This window comes from Pipistrellus kuhlii, unplaced genomic scaffold, assembly GCF_014108245.1.
Source record: "Pipistrellus kuhlii isolate mPipKuh1 unplaced genomic scaffold, mPipKuh1.p scaffold_m20_p_4, whole genome shotgun sequence".
NCBI classification, from domain to species: domain Eukaryota; kingdom Metazoa; phylum Chordata; class Mammalia; order Chiroptera; family Vespertilionidae; genus Pipistrellus; species Pipistrellus kuhlii.
In genome coordinates this window covers 14,262,196-14,287,405 of record NW_023425540.1, presented here as the reverse complement: position 1 = coordinate 14,287,405, position 25,210 = coordinate 14,262,196, and the positions used below count along the sequence as shown (strand labels likewise).

The 25,210-nt window shown below is 40.7% G+C and overlaps 1 protein-coding gene across 1 annotated transcript in view; it reads left to right on the top strand.

Moving 5' to 3' along the window:
- The first annotated feature begins 4,558 nt into the window (after window positions 1–4,558).
- The window catches only part of MARCHF11 (membrane associated ring-CH-type finger 11), an 82,512-nt gene continuing 61,860 nt past the window's right edge, over window positions 4,559–25,210 (top strand). The window contains exons 1-2 of the mRNA XM_036410828.2: window positions 4,559–5,164; window positions 6,382–6,537. Of these exons, the coding sequence (XP_036266721.1) occupies window positions 4,628–5,164; window positions 6,382–6,537 (693 nt within the window). The 5' untranslated portion in view covers window positions 4,559–4,627. The remainder of the gene's footprint in view (window positions 5,165–6,381; window positions 6,538–25,210) is intronic.

Below are 25,210 nucleotides of genomic sequence, written 5' to 3'. Positions count from 1 at the left end.
GAAACTACAGTTTAACGAGCTGCACCATGCCTTCAACACAGAGGCTGATTAATAATTACCAGCTTGATCACCTGAATCATTCATATATTTGTTCAATAAGTACCAGCTGTGCACTACTAGGACGAGGCACTGTTCTAGGTACTGGCAACAGCGGAGCGAAAACCCCCAATTATTTGATGAAGCCAGTGTTTTGGTAAAGATGTTAGATTTGAAAAGGAGCAAACAAAAATGCACACTATATAAATGTATAATGTTAATAGTAAATCAATATGGAAAAGAGTAAAACTGGGCAATGGTTAGAGTTAAAATTGAAGTGGAGGAGTCATCTTTTTTATGAGGTTTCTCTGAGCAAAAATCTAAGTGAAGAGATGGAGTGAGCCATAACTAATGAAAGAAGAGGGAAAAGGAATAGTTAAGTTCAGCCCAGGGCAGGAAGGAATAACAGGGATGGGAGACAGGGTGGTGAGGAGGTATGGAGGTGTCTTCAGAGATGTACCAGGAGATAGTGAAGACTTGTAGGACATGCTAAGATTTTTGATGTTGCATGAAATGGGATGGAAAGCCATTGCTGGGTACTGAGCCAGGGGAATGACATGACTAGACTTACATTTGAATAGCACCATCCTGGCTGCTATAGGAGATGGATTCAAGGGTAAGAAACAGGGTGACAGGGGGCTATTTTGATAGTGTTGGGGCACCATGATGGTGGTTTGAACTGGGATGGTGGGGGTGAAGCTGAATAGCAGTAGTGAACTTTGGAAGAATTTTTTAATACACTGACTATATGATATGAAAAATTCAAGTCTAGGATGTCTCCAAGGATTTTTGTTCAAGCAACTGGATAAACACCTGATTTACTGGCATAATGAAGACTGGGAAACTAGCAAGTTTGGGGGCGTTGTTTGCTTTTGGACTGGGTCAGTTCGCAATGACTGATAGGTATCTAAGTAGAGCAGTCAAGGAGGTAATGTGACACCTAAGTCTTGAGTTCAGTGGAGAGGTTAGAATAGGAGACATACATGGTGGCCTTGTCTGCACATGGCACTATGTTATGTGTAGACACTGCTTCTATTCAGCTGTAAAACTGAGTTCACTCTGTATGGAGGACTCACAATACACAGATTGTGCTTTGCCACCCTCTTTAAAAATCAAACCCTCCCACCCACACAACTTAATCTCTTGCTCTGTAACAGTTCTTAATTTTTTTCTTCCCAGCTACTTGAAAAACAACTGAGGATTCTATGCATTGTACTCAGTGGCCACAAGGACAAGTTCATGCACCCACAAAGGTGCCAAGTGAACAATTATGGAGCATCTGTAAGGGCTAAACTTAATAGAATTGAAAAGCAATTCTGAAGAGCTCCCTAGGCTAACTCTCCCTTTGTGGAGGATGTTGCAAAGTCATTATATCTAATTTAGCTCCAAGGTCATTCCGAAACCAATCTGACCCAGTGTAGCCCAAATTGTTTCCTATCTAACAACTCTGAAGTGTCTCCAGGGGACACCAACAGGATGTAGTCACTAGGGAAGTTCAAAGAGAATATACAATAGATATCTAGTAATGTCATTAAATACTTTTTTGGACATACTTGCCTGGGCCCCTCCCTCCTTTCACCTATGCTTGGATTCGACTCAAGAAAATCCAGGTTTTTAAAGGGTTTACATCTTCACATTAAAAGACCTCTTTTGGTGAAGGGTACATTTTATTTTGTGTGTGTGTGTGTGTGTGTGTGTGTGTGTGTGTGTGTCTATGTGTGTGGTGGAAGAAGAGACACATGGGAATGGAAACTTTTCAAGGATTTGTTGTATTATTTATATCTTTCTGCTAACTTATATAGGTTAAAGTGATGTGACTTGTAGTATTTGCTCAAACTGATAGAATTGGCTCTTCCCCCATCGAAACATGGATGAGAGAGAAGCATCAATTGGCTGCCTTCTGTAGGCTCCCTACTAGGGATCGAACCCACAACCCACTGACCAGGAATCCAACCAGCAACCTATTGGTGCAGGGGATGATGCTCAACCTATGGAGCCACATCCACTGGGCCCCTTATTTTTTATTTATTTATTTATTTTTTTTAGTTGGTGTATGCACATCAGCTGTTGGATAGCTGCCAGTCCCGTGGGTGCCCTGTTCTTCATCCTGTGTCAGTGTGTTATCATTTCTTCCACTTGGGTGCAAACAACTGAGTGTGGTTCATCTGTTCTGTGTCCCCATTATTCTCTATTTTTACAGAAGAGGGTGAGGTCAGTTACAAAGGTGTTTTTCCTTGGTCCATTGAAGACTCACTGAGCTAATGGAAGATCATGAACAAATTTCTCTTTTCAGGGAGTGATGAACTCTGGAGGTCAAAGGATAATGTTTTTATGTGGTTACTCATCATATCAAGGAAAGTTAATTTTTTCTTACAAGAGTTATTTTTCTAAAACCATCAAGCGCTGTGGCTGTTGCCTACTTTACCCATGTGACTTTGCTGGGTGAGTCATTCTGCATTGTTTAGCCAGAATCCACAGCTTTTATGCTGTCCTTCAAATAATAATGTACTTTGTTACACTTGGTAGAAGCTTACTAGTCACAAACTGAATTATTTAGGGGATTTTAAAAAAGAACCAATTTAGACACCTTTTATCTCACAAACTTAAGATCAAGGCTTATGATAGCGTAAGACTGGCAATATACAGACTTGTGCAATGTCATTTTGACAGGTGATGACGGAAAATGAAAGCATTTCTACAACCACATTTCTTCAATGTGATAAATTCCTAGGGCATTCAAGGATTATTATTTTAAAAATGTGCTTGCTGCCTGCCACTTTGCTACCAAAAATAAGCTAGTCTGAGGGGGGCTAAGTGTTAGAGGACAGTTCTGGCAACTATTTCGTCTGGGACCATTTGTGACAGCTTTCTTGACTTTATTTATTTATTTATTTATTTACTACTTTCTTTCTCTGTTTTCCAACCAAACCAATTTCTATCAAAAGAGCTGGGGCATTTATTTTAAAACCAACTATACTTTTTTTTTTTTACTGCCAAAATGCATAATGGAACAATTATTAATTTAAGCTGGTAGTTTATCTCGACCATTTCAGAACATCTAACTTAACAGGAATCAGCGCTGTCAAACACATGTATTGCACTACTGTTTTTTAGGAAGCAGGAGAGAAGATTGGGGGGAGGAGGGGGAAGAGATAATTATGTTTGAGCCAGAAAATCTGCAGCCAGGGAGCTCAAAAGTTCTTTGTTAACAGTCCTGTGACCTTGAACAAGTTACTTTGCCAATCTGGGTCTTCAGCTGTTCAATGCAGCCAAAATGACTGTCCAATGCGAGTCTGCTGTGGCCAAGACCTTAAAAGTGTTTCACTGGTGAAAGTCATCATTGATTTGGAGAGTCACACTGGTAGACACACTGCAGCACACAAATCCAATGCTTTGTGATTTTACACTGTACGATGTGCACGGGTCTCATCTACTTCCCTGCAGGCTTGAGTTTATTTTCAGAAAAGAACAGAGGGGACTGTGGTTCTGGCGGAAGATGAGCCCCAGAGAGGTTTTGCGGAGCGGACTTGCAGAGAAGCTTTCTTTGGGGTGAGTAAAACTGAGATCCGAGGTTGCAGACACTTTAAGGGGAGGAGAGGCGTCATTTGAGTCCTCTACACAACAAGGGTAACAGTGACCACTCGCCACAGACCGTGGCACTAGGAGGAACCACTACACGGAACGACCCAAGATACTTACAATGTCACTAAGATATTCACGAATAAATTCGGATACTCACTGCAGCCGGGAGGGAGACCAAGAAGACAGAGGGAGGACACGGGTTCCAGAGACTTCTGCTTTTAGGACTCTGGTGGCACAGTGAGCGTGCCCTTGAGGGAGAGGGCTGGGAGGGCAGGGAGCAGTCCCAGGGAGGAGGCCGTTACCATTCCCGTTCCACGCGCCCTTTTCCCGCGCCCTCGGCTCAGCGGGCTCGGGCGCGACCAGGTTGCCCGCCGCACGTGTCTCCACGCCCACGCGGGACCCCAGCTCGGTCTCCCCCCGCCCAGCGCCCCCGCGTCCCACTCGCCCACCGGGTAACGGTTTCTGGTCCGGCGGCCTACGACCATCTCCCCCCCCCCCCCCCCCCCACTCCTCCCGGCTCTCAGAGCCGCAGTGGCGCGCGGTTCGGAGGGGTAGTCCGCCCCGGAACCGACGTGAGCGCTCGGGGCGGGGTCGGTGGAGGGTCTGAGGGATCCCCCCGCCCCTGAATTCAGGCGGGTCCTCCCCGCATCTCACTCCCAGTCCGGAACGCTCCCTCCGCCCCTCCTAACGGGCTCCACGCTAGGTCCCTCCTCAGACCTCCTCGCCAGCCCACCGCTCCGCTCGCTGCTCCGCCCTCCGCCCCGGCGCCTCCGCCCCCCGCGGCTCTCACGCGCAGCCGAATCCAGGCGCCGCCTCCGCCAGAGCCGAGCCCGCGGCTCCGGGAGCAGCAGCCTCTGCCGCCTCCGCCGGGCCCTCCGCGTCCCCTCCCGGTCCCGCCCCTGTCCCCCTCCCTCCCTCCTCCTCCTCCCCTCCAGCTCCGCTCTCCCTGCGGCGGCGGCCCCAGCCCGGCCCTCCAGCGGGGCTGCCGGAGGGCGGCGGCGGCACCGCCATGAGCTCGGAGGGCGGCCGGGGCAGCAGTTGGTGCCGCGGGGCAGAGAGCGGGGACGCCGAGCCTCCTCCGCCGCCGCCGCCACCCCCGGGGGAACCGACTTCAGTGCCCTCCTCGCCCCCGCGCTACCCGCCGCCGCTGCCCGCGCCGCCCGCGTCCCCCGAGCGCCCCGCGGAGCCCGCCGAGCCGCCGGCGGGGGTGGTCCCGCGGCGCCGGGGCGCGGACGAGCTGCCGCCCCTGCCACCCGCGGGCCAGGAGGTGTCGGTGGCTGGCGACTCCGGGGAAGGTCCGAGGAGCCTTCCAGAGGCGGCGGTCCCCGGAGCGGCGGCGGGGAAGGGCAGCCCCGGGGAGCCGAAGGCCGGAGAGGGCGAGCGGCAGGGCGCCGGCGAGCAGCCCGAGACGCGCTCGATGTGCAGCAGCCGCAGCAGCAGCAGCAGCAGCGGCGGCGGCGTTGGCGGCGGTGGCGACCAGCGTGCCGAGCACCAGCACCAGCACCACCAGCCCATCTGCAAGATCTGCTTCCAGGGCGCCGAGCAGGTAGGGCCCGGCGGAAGGGAGCCGCGGCAACCGCGGTGGGGCTCGGGCGAGGATGGTCTGTCTGTCCTGTCTGGTGTCACTCGCGACGGCCGACCTTTCAGCACCACGGACAGCGCCGGCTTCTCGGTGGCACCGCGGTGTGGCTGGTCTGGTCCCTGGACTGAGTGAGAGGTGTGTACTGTGTGTTCCCCTTTCCATTTCTGTGTAATGCAGATGGAAATGTCCCGGTGACGAATTCAGGGTTTCATTTGATCTGCACTCCCCCCACCCCCATCTGATTTTGCAGTTACACATTCCTCAGGTGTTTTAATGATAACGCCGTGAGTATCTTTTATTTACCGAATGGATTTTGGTCTATACATAGAAACCTATGTCCTTTTCCTACAAATGTGTCCTGAGGCAGATTGCCTTAGAATACAAACTGGGGTGAGTCATGTCAAAACCAGAAGGGCAGCGTCTTTCCTTCTTGCAAATTTTGGTGACTTCATCTCACGACGTGACAAGCGTGTTACACTTTCACAGGAAAAACAGGAATGTACTTTTGCCCTGTGTGAAAGAGAGGCTATTTAGACAACTTCATACTTTATATTTTATTAGGATCAGTTCTAAAATATAAACCCCATTAGAGGTGCATGCAGACTTACATGAGAGTACTCATGGATACATCGGGATAATATATTACTCTTACAAAATGCGTGGTCTGAGAAAACATTAGGTTTAATATTTTTAAAAGTAAGGAAATTGCAATAAGACTATGAAGGCTTTCTGGAATATGGTGCCCCAAGTCAATATTTATGATGCTACCGTTAGAAGAAAATAAAAGCCTCATGCTATTGCAGGCTGCTTTCTGGGATGCCATGCATTTCTCCTTTAGCAATGATTAAGAATAACTGCAGAGGAAATGCATCTGACCATCCACTTAAAAGTTATTAAAGAGGTTTAATAGTACAGCTCTCCCCTAGGAGTATCGGGAGCTACATCTTGCAGACAGTTTGTATGTGGGTAGAACATTTATATCATAACCCTAAGCAGTATCTTCAAAAGAGTTTTAAGACTTTAGTTTCATTCTCATCAGAGGCATAAACATTTCATTTCATTTTCTAGGGTAGAGTTTGATGCTGATATCCTTCTGGCTTTGAAAGAGAAGAAAGCAGGTGTTAGATGTTTGAAATCGAGACACAAATACAAATACTCACACTGAGCTCTTTTGTTTTCAGGGGGAGCTGTTGAATCCCTGCCGATGTGACGGGTCAGTTCGATATACACATCAGCTGTGCCTGCTAAAGTGGATCAGTGAGAGGGGCTCCTGGACCTGTGAGCTCTGCTGTTACAGATACCATGTCATAGCCATTAAAATGAAACAGCCTTGCCAGGTAAACATTTGTGACATTTTTTCCCCCCTGAAATAATGTTGCTTAAACATATGCTCACTTAAATTTAGCTATTACTAGGGTTATTTGCATGCGCTACTTAAAAATGTTTTACACAAATTATGGTAAAATCAAGATTTAGAATTTGTAGATATGTTCTTTAAGACTTCCGTGACATTTGTATCTGAGAAACTCAAAATACATTTTATCAAATGGTTTCCTTTATTAATTTGTAATTTGTTGATGAAATTGTACCCATCGTTGTTTCTAAAATGAAAAGTTGGCAAAATGTCTTATATTCCAATTAAATCAATTTTATTAGTTAGAAATGTTCACAGTTTATTTTAGAAATACTTTGTTAATTTAAGCACTGAAAACCTGGATGAGCTCAAGTTATGTAAAACAAATGCAAGTAAAGCAAAACTTTACTAATCTAGAAACTTTGATTGTGTTCTTATTCAAAGAATAATGAATAGAACCTATTCCTAATCTGGATACTTTTTCCATGTCACTAGGCTTTCTTTTTCATAGGAAGTTTTTTTTGTTTTGTTTTGTTTTGTTTTCTTCCACGGTTAACTTTTGATTTTCTTGCATTCTTTGCCGTGGTCATCTAAATAGTAGATGCAGAAGTATTCCCAGCAATTACTCCCAATAAAGTTACTGAAATGGTATATATTATTAAAAAATTTTTTGTGTATAATCAAATATAGCACAATATCCATAAACTTGCAAATGCCCTTGGGAAAACAAACTTTTGTTGTTTTTGTGGTGGAACTGATTCAGTCCTTTGAAAACACTGATGTAAATAACATAAAATACAAAATAGTGAGGATGACATCTTAAACTGAAGCAGAATAGTGTGTAATTAACAAGATCTATAGTGACATAGGGTCAAAGTTAAACAGACATAAAAGAGTAGGGTTCAAAGCACAGAGACAAAGGAGATAATGGAAGTGTAAAAAAGAGGGAATTGAAAACTTAGGAAGGAAAGAAAATTATAACCTCTAATGTTCCATGCTTCTATTTAAAATACCAAATTTAGCCCAGCCAGTGTTGCTCAGTGGTTGAACCAAGAGGTCATGGTTTGATTCCCTGTCAGGGCACTTGCCCAGGTTGTGGGCTTGATCCCCAGTGTGGGATGTGCAGGAGGCAGCTGATCAATGATTCTCTCATATCATAGATGTTTCTCTCTCTCTCCCTCTCTTTTACCCTCTGATATAAATAAAAACATTAAAAAAACATCAAGTTTAGTTTGCATTGAGTAGAATAAAAATAGGTGAATTTGTTATTGTTTTCAGAAGAAACCTGAAAGCTGAATTACTACTGCATTAATAATTTAAATTTCATAGTTTTTAATTTATGTATCCTTCACATAATTTGCAATTAATTTGCATCTTGATTGTCATCAGTTAAGGCAGGATTATCAGGCATGAAATGAAAATATCAATTTCTTTCAAGCTGACCTAAGGCTTATAAATAATATGAAAAGAATAACTAATGTAGATGAGTGATGTTATCATGCTGAAGCTAGGCATGAACCTGACACATTTTCCCAGATCTTCTAATTGATTGAGCTCCTTGGGTATCAATTTATGGAGCCATCATAGTTGTCTTGAAAAACAGATGGAACCATGTCCAAAGGTCAGAATATGAGTAGTATAATTGAATCTATAATAATTTTGTGAATTAATATGTGGAAATGACAAATAGAGAGCTTTGGGGCTTTAGTGAAAAAATCCTATGAAAAGTGCTGTAATTGGATGTTCAAGAGCTGAGACAGAATACCAATATTTTAAAAGCTTAAACTTACCCTACTATGTATTAATTCACTTGGGATGATTACTTTTGAAGAAAGTAGATATAGATCCTTATATAATTTTAAGCTATAAAAGAGACAATATTCTGGGACAAAAATATAACTTACTAGTAATTCTAATCCTATAGTAAAATGAATGAATTACAACTATATTTCACTTATTTAAGAAACATTTAACAATAAGCAGTTTTCCAGAGTATGTATATGATATAGCCAAAAAAATCCGAACAAAACAATAAACAACCAAAACAATGAACTAACCCAGTATTAAGGATTAATTTTATGACCTATGTAAATACTGCCGTGATCTGTAACCTGACCTGTTTGTTTTAGTGACCTAGAAAATAATATTTAAAAACAAAGTTGATATGAGTGTGATGATAGCTTAGATAATGCCAGAGAAAATAACTGTCAAGGACTGCAGGGTATGTATGTAAAGTTCAGTCCTCTTAATGGAACAGAAAACAGTTACAAGGTTCCCAAAATGTGGATCCTTATACCTGGGAGTAGTTTATCCTCAGATGAAGTTTGAGTAATTGTCAGACATTTCTGTTATGAATGACCTATAATCGGAGCATTTACTTTGTTTTTATTTTTTCTCTCCTGTGCTGCTGTGAGGTCAGTAAGCTTTAGTATTTATTACAGTCACTGTGACATGGCTGTGGCCCTCACTTTCACTTTCCATATCCCTTTGTCCCAAGTATAGAGCCCTCACATAGCTTTGAGCGGGTAGTTTCTTGGATGTAAAACCGACTAAAAATAAATAATAATAAGAGAGAACATTTTCTGAGTTCTTACTCTGTGCCAGGCACTGTTCTAAGTGTTCTACTTGTATGGACCAATATTAATATTTATTCTTCATAACAAACCCAAGAAATAGGGAATATTACTACTATCTGTACTTTACACCAAGGGAAACGGAAGCACAGAAAAGTAAAGTAGCTTCCACTTGATACATAGCTAGTAGAAGGCAAAATCAGGATTCAAACTTAGTCTGGTTCCTAGGTCCATGGTCCTAGCCATCATGCTTTATACTGGAAAGGGTTCTTCTTAGCTCCATTGTAGCCAATCTCACATTTTTGAGGCAAGCAGCAACTGGTTTCAGCCTGGTTTCTAAGATGGTCTAGAAAGGCTTTGGCTATCTATTGCTGCGTAACAAACCATCTCAAACGATTAGTGGTGTAAACAACTATCAGTAATTGCCCCTTAAGAGTCTGGGTTGATGGAGGTCAGCTGGGAGGTTCTGCACATGTGGCATCAGTCTGGAGCTGACTTCATCCAGAGGTCTGACTGGACTGAGACATCCACGAGGGCTTACTCGCCTCACGTCTCACTTGTTCTTGGTGCTGGCAGTTGGCTGGGAGCTCAGTTGGGGTTGTCAACTAGTGCTTCAGTTCTCTTCATATGTGACTTGGACATCTCACAATATTGGGTTGGATTCCAAGGAAGCAGAAGTCACAGATTTTAAGGCTCAACCTTGGGAGTGACTGTTTCATGTCTGCTGACTTCTCCTGATTAAAGCAAGTCACAGGACCAACTCAGACTCAAGAGAAGGGGAAATGAACTCTACCTCTGGGGTCTGCCCTTTTTAAAAAGAGTAGCTATCTTTAATTTATCATAGGAGCTAGCTTCTGAATTGGCTCTATTTATTACTCTGGTCTCTGCATTTGGTTCTCATAAGGTCCAGACTGGTTAATAAGCACCCACCATAATTTCTCTCCCAGGGCTCAGAAACAGAAGGTTTAGAAAAGTGAAGGAAAGGTTGACTCCCTCAGTAGTGCTAGATGAATATTCTCAAGTGCCTTGAGAAGTGATTATTATCATGCTGTGCCTCCTGGTGTGCAAAGAGACCTGGGGACAGCAGGGAAAGGAGCAATTAGCCAGGAAGCAGGTGTGTGTGAGGGAAATATGCTGCCATGAGTCTACAACCTTAGTTTTAGTTGTTTTTCTCATTGAGATTAGAAGTCTTTGAATATTCTCAACCTCCCCATTTCATGGGATTTCAGTAATGCTCAACAACATGACCCAATGGAAAACTGATGTATCTTCTGTAACATTTTTAAACGTTAATTGCTGTATCACTAGCAGTAGGAGTTAATTAAGACATTTGAAGTAATTAACATTCATTCACCCTGCTACCTACTCCTAGAATGTATCTTATTGATTAGCATAGTCAAGATTATGCATTAATATTATTGTAGAATAGTGTGGCATAAAATTTGTAAAATGTAAGAACACATAAGATCAAAGATATATTTTAGACATGACATAGTAAGCTAATTAAGTTAGATTCAAGTTTGTGAATGCTTTCAGTACTTTGTCAAGAAATATAGGTGCTTGAAGAGATAATATTTACTAGATAAAGTATTGTACAGGAAACTTCAAACTTTCTGTGAGAAATGAACTGTATTTCCTAAACATAGAAAATACAATGTAAGTGGAAGGTGAGCTATATTACCTTGAAAAAGTTGCTTTAACTCTTTGTGCCTCAGTTAATTAATCTTCAGAAGATAATAATGGCACCTATTTTATACATTATTTTGAGAATGAAATACATGAACATATGTAAAGTGCTTAGAATAATGTTGGCTGTGATTATTATTACACTAGTGGCTTGGTGCACAAAATTTGTGCACAGAGTGGGGGTTCCTTTAACCCAGCCTGCATCCTGTCCAGTTGGGGACCGCTTGGGAGATGTCCAGCTGCCAGTGCGGGATTGGGCCTAAACCTGCAGTCGAACAAACATCCCTCTCATAACATGGGACCATTGGCTCCTAACTGCTCACCTGCCTGCCTGCCTGATTGCCCCTAACTGCCTCTGCTTGCCTGCCTGATCTTCCCTAACCTTTCTGACTGCCTGCCTGATCACCCCTAACTGACCTCCCCTGCCAGCCTGATCTCACCCCCAACTTCCCTCCCCTCCCCTCCTGATTGCCCCCAACTGCCCTCCCCTGCAAGCCAATTTGCTTCTGATTGGTCACTTTCTATGCCAGTCAGCATCTCCAGGCTTATCTATTGGCCTGATCAGAGAGGCTGGGCTGATCAGCAGCCCCCACAGATGCCCAGAGAGAAACAGGTGTGGCTGCTGGTGAAGCCCGAAGAGAGAGAGACAATAGATGATCAACAGCTGCCATGGAGGCTGTAGATCAGATCCTGCCTCTCTCTCTGGGCCTCTCTCCAGGCCTGATTCATAGCCCCCTTGGCAATCAGTGCTGGGTCACCATGGCAGCCCAGCACTGACTGCAGGACTGATTTCCAGTGTTTGGTCGAGCCTTCGGTCAGCTGTTACGAAACCTTGGTTTTTATATATTAGTATGTTCAAACAGATGGGGACCTTCAGTTGCTCTCTGCAACAATGCTCACCAGTCCCTGTGGTTTTCTTCAGGCTCATGTCACCTAAGTGAAGTTAAAGACTCCTCTTTTCATTTCATTCTTTATCCCTGGATTTTTACTTCCTTTTCCTGTAAGAGCCCATCTAAGTTTCTGGCCAAACTTGTTACTGTAAATAATGAATGAAGCAGCATTTAAAAAACCAGGTATAATAAAATATAGTGGTCTCAGCACAGGGAAATGTATTTACTTTCCAGATGTCCCTCCCTGTGGGTCTCTGCTGGAGTATGAGACGATTTTATATCTGGCTGGGCATAGGGCAGTGCTATTCATTATGCTCAAGCAGCCATGGTTTGCTTACACTTTGGCAGGAGGTGGGGGAGCTAAGAGATCCCTGGGGGTAACCATGAAGGAGCACAGGCAGGTGCCCAAGCATCATCCCTTAATAGTGGCGTCCATCAAATTTCCCTCCTCTTCCTTTTTTGCTCAGAGGAAGGGCTGGGAAGGGACTTGCCTGCGAAGGGATGGAGACTCACAAGTAGGCCATGTACCTTGCAGTGATTAGGCCCCTGGCCATTTTTACTAACCTCTAACGTTTTCATTAGTCTTCTTACTGCTTTTCCTTTGAACGCTAATCATGTGCTGTCAGCAACAGGTCTCATAGCAGTGAGAATGACAAGAGCATCTTCTAGGAAGGAGAGTATTTTTCATTTTTACCCATATTCTGAAAGCCCTGGGATTCATCATGACAGTTTTGAATTAGAGAGGAAGTTGGCACCAGGTAGGTTCATCTTGGCAAAGGTTCTAAGGTACAGCTTCTGGACGTATCTGCGAAGTCTTTATAGAACTTTAATTAACTTCTTGAGGACTCTGGCGTCATTATTTCCCTAATGGGGCTCTGTCATGAAAGGGGTATTTTCACCTTCAGGCGTGATTAAGTTGTTCTCATGACGGAGCTGATGCGCTGGGAGAAGCTGACAAATTACCCCTGAAAATTGACTATGATTAGAAAATGTATTAAGAAAACATCAGAGCATGAACCTTATCAGCATTGCATGCTGTCATTTGTAAAACTTCAAGGCATTTGCATTTTACGGATTAAAATGCCTGTATGCATAAACCTGGTTGACACAGCGAGCCACCGCTTTTACTTTTTCTCAGCCACTAATGTTCTATGTAGGCTTAATAGCAAATGGCAAGCTGAGAGGAAGCTTTTCATTGCCATGTCTGAACAACTGAGGAACAATGTTAAATGTAATATTTAAATGCATGTGCTGGCAGATTTTATGGCATTAAAAATGTCAAAATAAAGGACATATCACATGGCAGTTCGCTTGCCTTTGAAAGTATTTTGTTTTCATTTGCTTACTAATTTTTAAAACATAAATGTTCATTTTACTCACTGGAGAGATTAATGATCCTCTACTGAATAAAATATGGAAATTATTCTCTGCCTACTACTTCGAGCTGACTTATTTATTGGGTAGGCCACATGATTTTACAGTTTGTCTCAAAGTCAGATGGTTCTGAGATGGCATTAAGAGGAGTGGGAGTCCGTATAGGGTGTTTGGGGTTTGCTTTTATAATTTAGAGAAAGAGGACTGAGGATGATGTCCCATGGACAATACTCTCTAGAACTTTTTTCTCCATGTGTGCCTGCTTTTCCACGTGTATCTGTTTTCCTAGCTCTTTTTAGTGCACGTCCCTTTGACACCTTTCTCTTTGCTCTTTTGGCTCCTTCACTCAGCTGCCTGTAGGAGAAAGAACCCCTTCCTGGATGGAGCTGGGCAGTCTTATTGGGCAAAGAAGTTAGAGGGGTAAGATTTGGGAGGGATTGGGCAGAGAAACCTGCTTGTGGCTCCCAAAGCTTGTCATCGGATAACATTTATCTTGTTATTTAAACCAGAGCTCAGCAAATCTTTTCTCTGGACAGTAAGTATTTTAAGTTTTAAGGGCCACCCTAACCGCTGTCCCAATAGAAAAGCAGTCATCGACACTATATAAATGAGTGACATGGTTGTGTTCCAATAAAACTTTAATGGTACACCTGACATTTGAATTTCGCATAACCTCAGTGTGTCAGGAACTAGAGTCCTCCTTTTGCTTCCCCCCTCACCCAACCCTTTAACATTTAAAAGCTGCTGGGCAACACAAAAACAGGTGATGAGCTGGGTTTGGCCCGCCTGGGTTTGGTGGTAATTTGCCAACCTCTGATTTAAACAACTGGCCTATTGATATGGGCTTAGGTGCTTTCTAACCTCTTAGAAAGTTCAATGAGTGACGTAGTTTTCGATTTTCATATGTTTCTTTGTAATTTTAAGCTTATGTCATTCACAAAATGGTGATACTGTAGTTCTATAACAACTTGCTATTAATTCCTTAATATTAAATATTTACACCAGTGTGTCTTTTACATAGTTTTGTGATTGTCTCAGCCTGAAATCTGAAATTTCCAGTATTTACTTTTCAGAAACAGAAGGCAGGGACATCTCAGAATAAGTGCTCGTTGTCCCCAGAACAGGCCACCATCTCATTTCAGTGGGTTTTGGGATGTATTTGAGCAGGTGCTCCCAGATTCTCTGCAGCTGAATATCTTTTTTCAAATGTGTCAAAAATGGTACAATTGCCGAAACCGATTTGGCTCAGTGGATAGAGCGTCGGCCTGCAGACTGAAAGGTCCCAGGTTTGATTCCGGTCAAGAACATGTACCTTGGTTGGGGGCATATCCCCAGTAGGGGGTGTGCAAAAGGCAGCTGATCAATATTTCTAACTCTATCTCTCTCTCTTCCTCTCTGTAAAAAAATCAATAAAATATATTAAAAAGTAAAATGGTACTATTTTAGTTTTCTTGGGGTTTCCAGGTTTGCCTTCAAGAAGGCAAGCATAGTAGTGAGTGGGACAGATTTTAGAACAAATTATGTAACACAGGTCAGGATAGCTTGAGATTCACTTTCTTGGTCACTTTGTGGGCATTTAGTGAATTCTTGTGGCGTGAATGCATGAATGAATGTTTTCATAAGGTAGAAAGAATCAAGGGGATCATGTTCCTATTTCTTCAGTGAGAAAAAAACTTAAGGAAATCAAGTTACATTAATTGCGCACACATTTTCCTTTCTACTGGCTGTCAATTTTCAACTTACTCCTAAGTTGATCTTTTAATAATGCTATTGTGACTCTGCCTGGGCAAATACACTGAGTGGCCAGATTATTATGACCACCCCATCAGTACTTTGTTGGGCCACCTTTTGCCTTCAATACTGTGGCTATTCTTCTTGGCATTGACTCCATGAGATGTTGAAAGGTGATGGGAAGAATCTGACACCATGCCTGATGAATAGCACTGTTCGTTCTGTAAGATTTGATGGTTGTGGAACCAGCTGCCTGATGGCTCTTTTAACTTCGCCCCACAAATGCTCAATTGGATTGAGATCTAGTGATTGTGGGGGCCACCTAAGCAAGGTAAAGTCTCCCTCATGTTTTGAAACCACCACGCACAATACGAGCACCGTGGCATGGCACATTGTCCTGTTGGAAGAAGACATCTCCAATGGGATACACCATCAACATGATAGGATGAACTTGGTCAGCAATGATACTTAGATATGTTGTGTTATTCAGACTTTGTTCCACACCAATTAAAGGACCCACATCATGCCAGGAAAACATGTCCCAAACCATAACACTGCCCCCACCAGCTTGAAGGGTTGTACTCATGCATGTGGGGTGCATGCTTTAATGCTGTTTCCACGAAATTCTCACTCTGCCATCTGCATGATGCAACTGGAAACGTGATTCATCAGACCACGTGATTTTTTTTTACAATGCTCAACTGTCCAACCCTTTTTTCCTGTGCGAATTGGAGATGTTTCATCTTGGTAACTGCAGACAGCAAAGGTGTTCGAACAGGACTTCGGCTTCCATATCCCATAGGATGCAGTGTACAGCTAATTTGCCTACAAATGTCAGGTGGTCATAATAATCTGGCCACTCGGTATATATTCAGTTCTTAGACCACAGGAAAAAGCCTTAAGAGTGGGACCTATTTTTTAAAAACCTAGAATTAAAAAACAGAAGTTTCTGGTGATACATATCTGCTCCTTTCAAAAAATGTCAGTGACTGTGAAATTACCCACATGTGACACGGCTGCTTTCTTGAGGTGGTCACTGGTTGAAGGATTTAATTTAGTGCTTATTCATAGAGTTCGGATAATTTGTTGGAAATTTTACTGTATAATCATGGGTATAGGTGGAGCTGCTAAGAATGTCTACCGGGAACCATTTTTTTGGTGTGAAATCTGCCACCAGACTGAGAACAAGGTGATGTGTTTTCTGATGAGTGGTTTGTTTGTACAGTTGTAACATAACTTCAAACATGATTCTCCACTGGTGAATGCAATACTCTAGCACACGGAGATGCAGCCAGAGAATAGACTGTTTCCTCCTTGCTCATTTCCTGCTTTGCCTGGCGTGTGGCTTTGCTGTGATGAGACTGATGTTTACTGAAAAGGTTGGAACAAAGGAAACTCGGCTTCCTTCTATTTTTGGACCTCTTCTAAGAGTAGACTAGGATGACTCTCAGAGCCAAGCAAGAGTACTTCCGACCTTTCTGAGCGGCGGGGAGTGGACTGATGAGGAGATAATCACCTACAATTACGAGTAAATGGATGGCTGACACTGAGGACTCGGCCAAGAAAAACGGCCTGTGACTTGTGCTTTCTGTCTCCTTGGATATTTGACAGCGTCTTCCCTGTGAGCATAAGTCATGGTTCGATAGCTGTTCTATGTGATTTACCAAATTAAATCCCACAGAAGTAGAGGTGGACTGGGAGAAGTCATGTGGGAAGACATGAAGAAACCTGGAAGCATTACTACCTGGACAGAGTCGATAAGAAAAGTTAGTGGGGAGGCATTTCTTATTCATCCTTACTTTAGGTCTGGCATGCTCTGAAAATTACCATCTAAAAACCTACTCTTTTCCAGTTTTTATCTCTTTGAAATAGTTCATTGTGACTAATGACACCTGGACCATGTCTCTCTATCTTAGTAACAGAATTCCATGGCCTTCCTGTGCCTTTTTGATTTGTTTCTCATGTTGGTATGCTAATTATGTGCAAGTGGCCAAGGCTTAATTTGGGCACAGGGGGCCCTCCCCATGTGCATGTAGCTCTTATTACAGGAGCCCTCTCCTCCCCGAGCACTCCTTTGTTATATATGGACTTGCAGTTGTGCTGTGACTCATTTGTGTCATGACTCCGAGTTACAGAATAGTTCACATAAACAAGGGACTATTTCAAGAAATGTACATGTCTTGGTTTGTTCAGCCCATTAAAAAAAAAAAAAAAAGATGTTCAAAAGCACAACTTCTCTCACAACTATCAGTGGATTTTACTTAATTTGTGTGGAATAACATTCCAGAAACCACATGAACTAGTTTTGCTTTGCTCTCTGCCTCCAATCTCCCATATTAATTTATTTTCTATGTTACATTTGCAGATTTTTAACACAAATATGCATGTAGGTGCCCTCTATTAATTTAAAGGAAAAATATAGAAAATGAAAAGCTTATAGAATAGAAAAGAGCACAGGATTTCCCTGGCATCTATTGGGCACTCAGTAAATATTTTTTTTATCCTCCGACTTTCACCTCTTTCTTGTTTTGACAACATCGCACCCTCATTTTTGGGGGGATCGGCAAGCAGATGGAAGGTTTCCAGGAGGAAACTTCAGTCCTTTGGAGAGAAAGTAACAATAAATAAGGGTGATCGTCCTTACCTACATTGTGTTCTCCAGCGTGCCCAAGCTCAAATCTGGAAGTGGAAGGAAAATCTTGAAAGCAAAACCATCTTTCACTGCTCTCTCAAATTGTCTTTCTTTATCTTTCATGGTAGACTTTGGGTGATACTGCCATTGCTTCTATTAAAGTCACTTCACATATAGACAATACTTTCTAGCAATTTGAAAAGTACTAATAAGAAGTAGAAAAATGTGAAGCCAAAAAGAGTAGAATGAATTTTACCAAATTTTTTTGGGTAACTTTGAGTGACACATGGTTCGTAGGTAATGGAAAAAGATTTTGAAACCTTTATGAGTAGTTTAATGAAACATGTAAGAATAGGAGATGAGTTTCTCTACCTCCTGTCTGTCTATTCAATCTCTTCTGCATCCTACTATGACTAAAGGTAGTATCAGTAGCAGAAGAGGAAATTTGAGAGAGAAATATGTTGCTTCATTTTGCACATGATTAAGCTCCCCTAGAGTAAACTTTTGGAGAAAAATACTCACCATCCTTTGAATTGCCTGTGGGAAAATTTCAATGCTGAGTGATGATGAATGCATGAAGATGAATAACATAATGGCATAGTGATGGATTAATATGTGTTTATTTTTGGTCTAGAAAATTATTTTCTTCATATCCAGGGGTAGCCACAAAATACTTTATCTTTGTTTTTCTACTGTGAATTATATAAACAATACTTTATTATTGGTTATTTTTTTTTGCTCATTGAACAAATTCACCAGTACTATTTAGCAGACACTGTTGCAGAAGTGATAACTACAAAGTTTGTTAAAAGGGGACCTCTGCTTCTAAATTTAAATTGTTGACAGTGAGATAGTAAATAAGTAGATTGTGTTAATAACTGAGTGATTAACAAAGGATATGCTAGAATGAATCATGTGATATTTGATCAGAGTGTGAAACATCAGAGTAAACTCATGTTTTGCTTAATATAAAAATATTTATAGAGATGTGATTATGCATGGGCTAGTATACAAGCATCCATTTCTTAGGCCTTAGAGTGACACTCCACTAATAAAAAGCTCAGCTAGCACCAGATCTTGGAACATATCCTCTGAAGATAAGGAGAGACTACTGTAAAAGAATTAATAAATTAATTAGTAGTAAGTCCTAAGAAAAAAACATTGGACAAAAAAGGGGACAGGAAATGTCAAGAATGGTGGAAAAATTTTTAGCTTAATGTAGTTAGGTAAGCCTGACAATCTATGATCTTTGACATTGGCAGAAATTATTCATCTGTGGCTTTTTAGAAATAAGGTATGTTGGTGAATGTTTATGATGATTGGTTTTCCCAATGAAGTACATTTCATTTTGAGTTTTCTGTGAGTGAACTGGAGAGATCACTATTGACAGCCTCAGTTTTATAATTTGCTTCAATATACTAAATGTCTCAATAGGGGGCCCAATTTCCTTCACCCATTTGTATATCCTGGATATTATTGTGAATATTCAAGACATTGGTTTTTAAAAATACAGTCACCAGATTAAGGGGAAAAGACTAGTGAGAAATGTATTCTAGATCCTAAGAATGACAGATGCTCAATTTGTTCTTCCTGAGTTATTTAAATTATTTATGTTGCCACATTCACTGTTCAATGTACGGAATTATCAAGAGGTTAGGGTTGAAATAAAAGCTATTCCACATGAGAAATTTGGCCTATTTTGGATTTTAATTAATTTTATATTGATTTTTTGTTAATATAATAATAATAAAACAAGTAGAAAACTAATAGTGGGCTTATTTTTTTCTTGGAGAAGTACACTTTTTTTCCTGTTAAAAAACACATTTTATAAGAAGGATTGTTTTTAAGAGAAGCCCTATCATCTTACTGGATGTCATCTAGGAAAGTTGGCTATTTGGAGAATGAATGTTTCAGGCTGTAATTTTCAAGGTAATGTAATTGGTCTTGTACATGACATGGCCACTATGAAAGTCATGCAATGACTTATAGAGGGGAAATGACTTTTTATGTTGCTCCCGGAGCTATGGAAATTGACATTTGGACTTCCAAAATCTATTTGAAATAAACGACTTCCATTAATCAGTGCACTAAGATGCTATGCAGCCCATCTTTTTTGCATCTCCATCATTGATAGAGAAGATGAACATAAAGGAGTTTTGAAGGGTGAAGAAGACTCCTTCCTCCTCTCAGAAAACGTTTAGTAATATGGGGACATTTTGCTTGGGTTTATGGTACTTAGTTAACCAAAATGGAGTAATCAGTTCCCCAAATTTGATGGGAAATGTCATCCATAACTGAAAACCTTTAGCTCTCAAAGGCCATAAGCATAAGCAGGTTATTAAGTATCTTTTATTCAGGAGACAGATGATGATGATATCATGGGGAGTGAGGTGTTTTATTGATGAACATACACAGGAATGAAATAGATCATGCTTAGGGTGTTATTCATGGGGCCCCTGTCTGAGTTCCCAGTATTTGCTTTATTGCCTTAGCAGTGGACTTATTTAAATCAACTGTTAAAGGTTCAAACACTCTCAAAAAGGTCAAAGACTTTCAGTCAGTAGCAGCAGATCTTGAGGGTTTATATATTGGTGGTATCCCTTTCTCCAATTAGATGTCAGAAGAGCTTCACTATGCAACTCTGCCCTCTAGTGTTTCCGGTTAACTAGAGTCATGTCCTTGAAATTTGTCCCATGGTGCTCTAGGTTAGAGATATTTCTATATATATTTTATCTTGTTTGAAAATAAATTTAGTCTAGGCTCCACTTACTTAAAAGGCTTTGATATCTGTTGTTGTTCATATAATTTGTTTCAAAAAAGATGCCTTTTAAAAAAAGTCTACTTAGCTTTTGATTAAATCAAACATTTTCTGTTTTCTTTGTTGTACTTTGCAATTTTAGAGGGCTTGATCTTAGTCTGTTCAGAGATTTTGAAAAGCTACCTCTTAAATAGTTTAAGAATATAAAGTGTGTGAACTCCAGCAGAATGTTAAATCCATTTAAAGTTATTTTAGGGATTGCATTCAAATTTTGATTGCCCATTGAATATCTGGGAGCAACAAGTTTAAATAGAAGACAATTGTAACATCTAGTCATTTCTGCCAAAATATTTGCAATATATTGAAAATTAAGTATTTTAGATATTTTTGTTAACTGAGATAAAAAGAATACCCCTGATTTGATTTCATGTAACTAAAAATAACCATTGACCAAATATCGTGGCAGTTTGGATATTTGAAACAGAAATAGCAATTACATTTTGGCTTTTATTTGGCTTTAGTTTTCTCTAAGAGCGATTTTTATTTTGCTTAGGACAACATTTTTAAGGAGAATTAAATGAGAAGTAATTTTCATGATGTAAAATTTTATAGACAATATTTAAAAATGAGATTTTTAATTGCTGATTGTTTTACTAATGGCAAGCCATCTCACTTGAAGGGGGGAAAATTTCCAAGCAGCTTAAGTTCTTTGTTAACAACTAGAGGAACCTCAATTAAGTAACAACTATTGAGGTACCCACTGGCCATCTGCTGAGATTCATGCTGGTGGAAGGTGTGGAGAATCAGTCTCTTGCTGATTGTGAGTTCCTAGGAAAAGCTCTGTACCTTGGAAATAACTGGGAATAACAGGAGGGACAAGGATATATGTCCTATATAATAAAAGCCTAATATGCTAAGTGTCTGGTTGTCTGGTCATCTGTTCAACCAATCAAAGCATAATATGTTAATGATATGCTAAGGCCGATCAACTATTTGATATGAGTGTACTGACCACCAAGGGGCAGTCACTCCAACTGGTAGGTTAGCTTGCTGCTGGGCTCTGCCCTATCGGGACTGAACAACAGGAGCCTGACATGCCCTGAAGCCCTACCATGGTCCCTTCCTGTCTAGCCAACCTCTTGCATCCCTCTCCAGCCTAGATAGTTCACCGATGGGGTCCCTCAACCTGGCCTGCACCCTCTTGCAATCCAGGACCCCCCAGGGGATGTTGGAGAACCTTTTAAAGGCTAACCATAATAAGAATTAACTAAATCGCCCTGGCTGGTTTAGCTCAGTAGATAGAGTGTCGGCCTGTGGACAGGGGTTCAAGGGCATGTGCTTTGATTGCGGACACATCCCCAGTGGGGGGTGTGCAGGAGGCAACTGATCAATGTTTCTCTCTCATCCATGTTTCTGACTCTCTATCCCTCCCCCTTCCTCTCTGTAGAAATCAATGCAATATATTTTTTAAAAAAGAATTGACTAAGTGATGGTGCTTCATTTATAAATTGAATATCTTGGTACCAAATGTTTTAGTTTGTACAGCTAGAAAAATATTCTTCATCAGATGTTGATACAGTAAGAAAAGTGACCTATGCTACTTAGTGACTTTTTCTCTCAGCAGCAAACCCTAGGGTACTAAATGACACACACACACACAATAAATTAAAATTATTTTGCATGGACAATAACATGTTTTTAGCAAGTAAGACCTTTAGCAAAATACAGAGCATATTACTTGTTATGTCAATGAAGGGTTGATAAAAAACTAGGACATTTTTCAATGAAATAACATAAAGTTTCATTGAGAGTAAGAAGAGACATGCTAACATTAATAACATATCTACATTGCATAATCTGCATTAACATATTATCATTTAATCATTTCCTAGCTGCTTCACAACTAGTATTCCTGTAAAGAACTAAGAGAATATTGGTCATTGTTGAAGGCAGTTTTACTTTATAGTCTGAAGATAAGGCCCTTACTTTGAATAAGGTGTCAGGTATATGCGGGTGACAGGCCTGTGATATAAAAAGTCATACAGAGCTCCTTATCAATTGTGAGTCAGAATTTGGCCTGTGCTTCATAAGTAAGCGGGCTCATTTCTCGTATGGAATCAGTCTGAAATGGAATTTCTTTTAGATGTCTGATCACAAAGGCCAAACCGTGCCAGCAAAGTGACTCTACTGAGACTAAACTCTATAATTATCATCTTTTAAGTATTTGCTAAATCAATTCAGAACTCAGTACAAAGAACATATTGCTTTTTACATATTAACAGATATTTATGGATTAAAACTAACCTGATTGCAAATCAAGCAGCAGTAGAAAGGGATATAGATTGGGTAAATGTTTAAGCAAATCCCAATGTGTCATTTCCAGGATTGTCAATAGGAAGCATGGTTGACAGTGATCTGGAGCAGGAAGTTAAGAGTGTGCTTGGTTGTCTCCTGGCTAACTGAGGCTGACTCTTTGATGAACTCTGAAAATCAGCATGCTTGTTCAAAGTTTGTATTGAACTACAATGGCCACTTCTAGATTCTTACTCTTAGGTGCCAGTTTTCTATGTTTACTGACCACTGGAATTTCTGTGAGTGTGTGTATGTGTGTGAACTGTGTGTTCCTAACTTTTGTGTGTTTTTGATTGAGATAAAATTTATTAGTTTTAAAAATTTATACTCGACATCATTACAAAGTAAAGCAACTTTTTTGGCCAACTTGATCTGTCAGTTTGTTACATAACTTACCTAATTGGGACGTAGACATTAACAAATTATCATGCAATTAATTTTTAAACATGGGAGGATTATCATTGTGTTACTGATTTCTAGCTTAATAGTCTTGATTAGAAAACATACTTTGTTTGAATTAATTCTTTCAACAATTGCTGACATTCGAATTAATGTTTTTTCTACATGGAGAAATCACCTCTCACTTTCCAAGTCTAATCCAAACGCCACTTGTCCACTAAGACATCTCTGATCCCTCCAACCTGTGCGCAAACCTCCCCCTGTGGGAGTTTCCATGGCATTTGATCTTTTCTGTGCTTTTGCAGATGTGTACACATTTTGGTCTCCTCACTCCACTGTGGGGGCCCACGGGCAGGATTGGTGCCTGGCCAGGTGTATATCTTTGGACAATACATCAATAAAGCAAGTTTAATAAGTGAATGATTGATTGTGTATAAAATCTGTGCATTTAGGGTCATCATGTTTATTTTATACAACTATAAATTATCATATTACCTTAGCGTAATTGAGTCTCTGTGGTTCAAATGACACCTTTGGTGCTTGATCATAGTAATAAGCAGAGAGATGCATTTAGTTCAAAGATAGCACAACTAGCTACAGGTGAGAAAAACAGGATGTCACTTACTGGCATATTTTAATATTTTATTATTCCAGATAGAGGAAGCAGAATTAGAAACAATTGGATTCATCCAGGGGCAATTATTTTATAAACTTTGGGAAGGAGGGATGAAATACCTTGAGCTTCATTTGTGTCTCTGACTGAGGGTAAGAAATGGATGTCTGATTTTGCTGTGAAATCTCTTTGTGGATAATCTTATTCTGTGGTCTTACCTATCGTGTCTCAATCAGGATTCCGTTGCACAAGACTGGATCCTGCCGATATTTGCTTTAGTTTTCCTAAGACGAATTAAGAAATGGCTTGAAAGAGCTTGTGACATGGATCTTGATAGCACTGTTATTACTCTTTTGCCAAACATATACTCAGAACATGTGTTTTCACTATACTTTTGCATGTTGGTCCAGAAACTTTGAGCAAATCTCATTTTTGGATAGACAGTGAATACTCCTTTGTTAGAAAAATGAATATGCTGATAGAAACTGTCTGGTTTATATGACACCCATTGTAAGTATATCAATCACTGTGTCTTCATATTGATGGATGCACAAAAATGCATTTGGTAGAGGTCATATATTCATAATAGAATTGTGAGTAAAATATAAAAATAAATAAATCTCAACTAAAAACCTCTTCATGGGTAATGACTGAGATACTGAAAATACAACTATTAATGTCCGGATCAAAACATGAGTGCCTGTTATCACTACTATTATTAAAATTGTTCAGGAGGTGCTAACTGATGCATTTAGGAAAGAGAACAAAAAATGGACATAAATGCCATTTCTCTACATTCACATCAACAGAGAATGTTACCCTTTGTTTTCACCCCAAAAGGACAGCAAGCAGAAAACAAGTTATTTTCATTTTATTCACATATTTTTGTTTAGTAGGGAGATTGGGTATCTTTTTATATGTTTATTGGCAATGTTAAGAGTGAGATACAAAACATTTACTTGTGGTAATAGCTAGACACATGGAAGGAAGAGTCCTGATTGGCATTGTCTTTCAGTAGCTCCCATCACACACAATCTAAAGCAAAGACACAAGGCTGCCATATTTTTGTACTAGGAGACAAAATAACTTATCAGTCTTAAAAGTGGGATGTGGCAGGGGATTGGTTTTGGAAAAAGGACTGGGGTCTATAAGCTGATAGAATGTTCTTATAGAGTCGTTATGGGACCATTTCTCTGAATATAAAATCTTTCACTTCATGACTGGCAATCACTCCTCAAGAGGTCTATTCTAAGGATATAATTATACAAGTCTGAAATGATGTATGTACGTGGATATTGATTTCAACCTTATTTGTGACAGTGGAATCTTGGAAAAGACCTAAATGCTTATGCATAAGGGCTGGTGAATGGTTATGTAAATGATGTCACCTCAGTACAGGGAGCACTATGAAGCCAATGACATTTATGGACTTGGAAAGTTTTTCACAATCTATTGTTGAGTAATGCCGGTGTGTGTTTCTTGGCATTTAGAAGGGGTTCAGGAATCTGGAGAAGACGCTGTGTGTAAATTAATAAAGAGTCCAGAGATGAATCATAATTTTGGAAGGCATTTTGGAGGGCCAGAGGAGACTTAGCTAATGAAACCAAGTTCTCTTCTCTCTCTGGACCCCTTGCTTTTTATTAACACA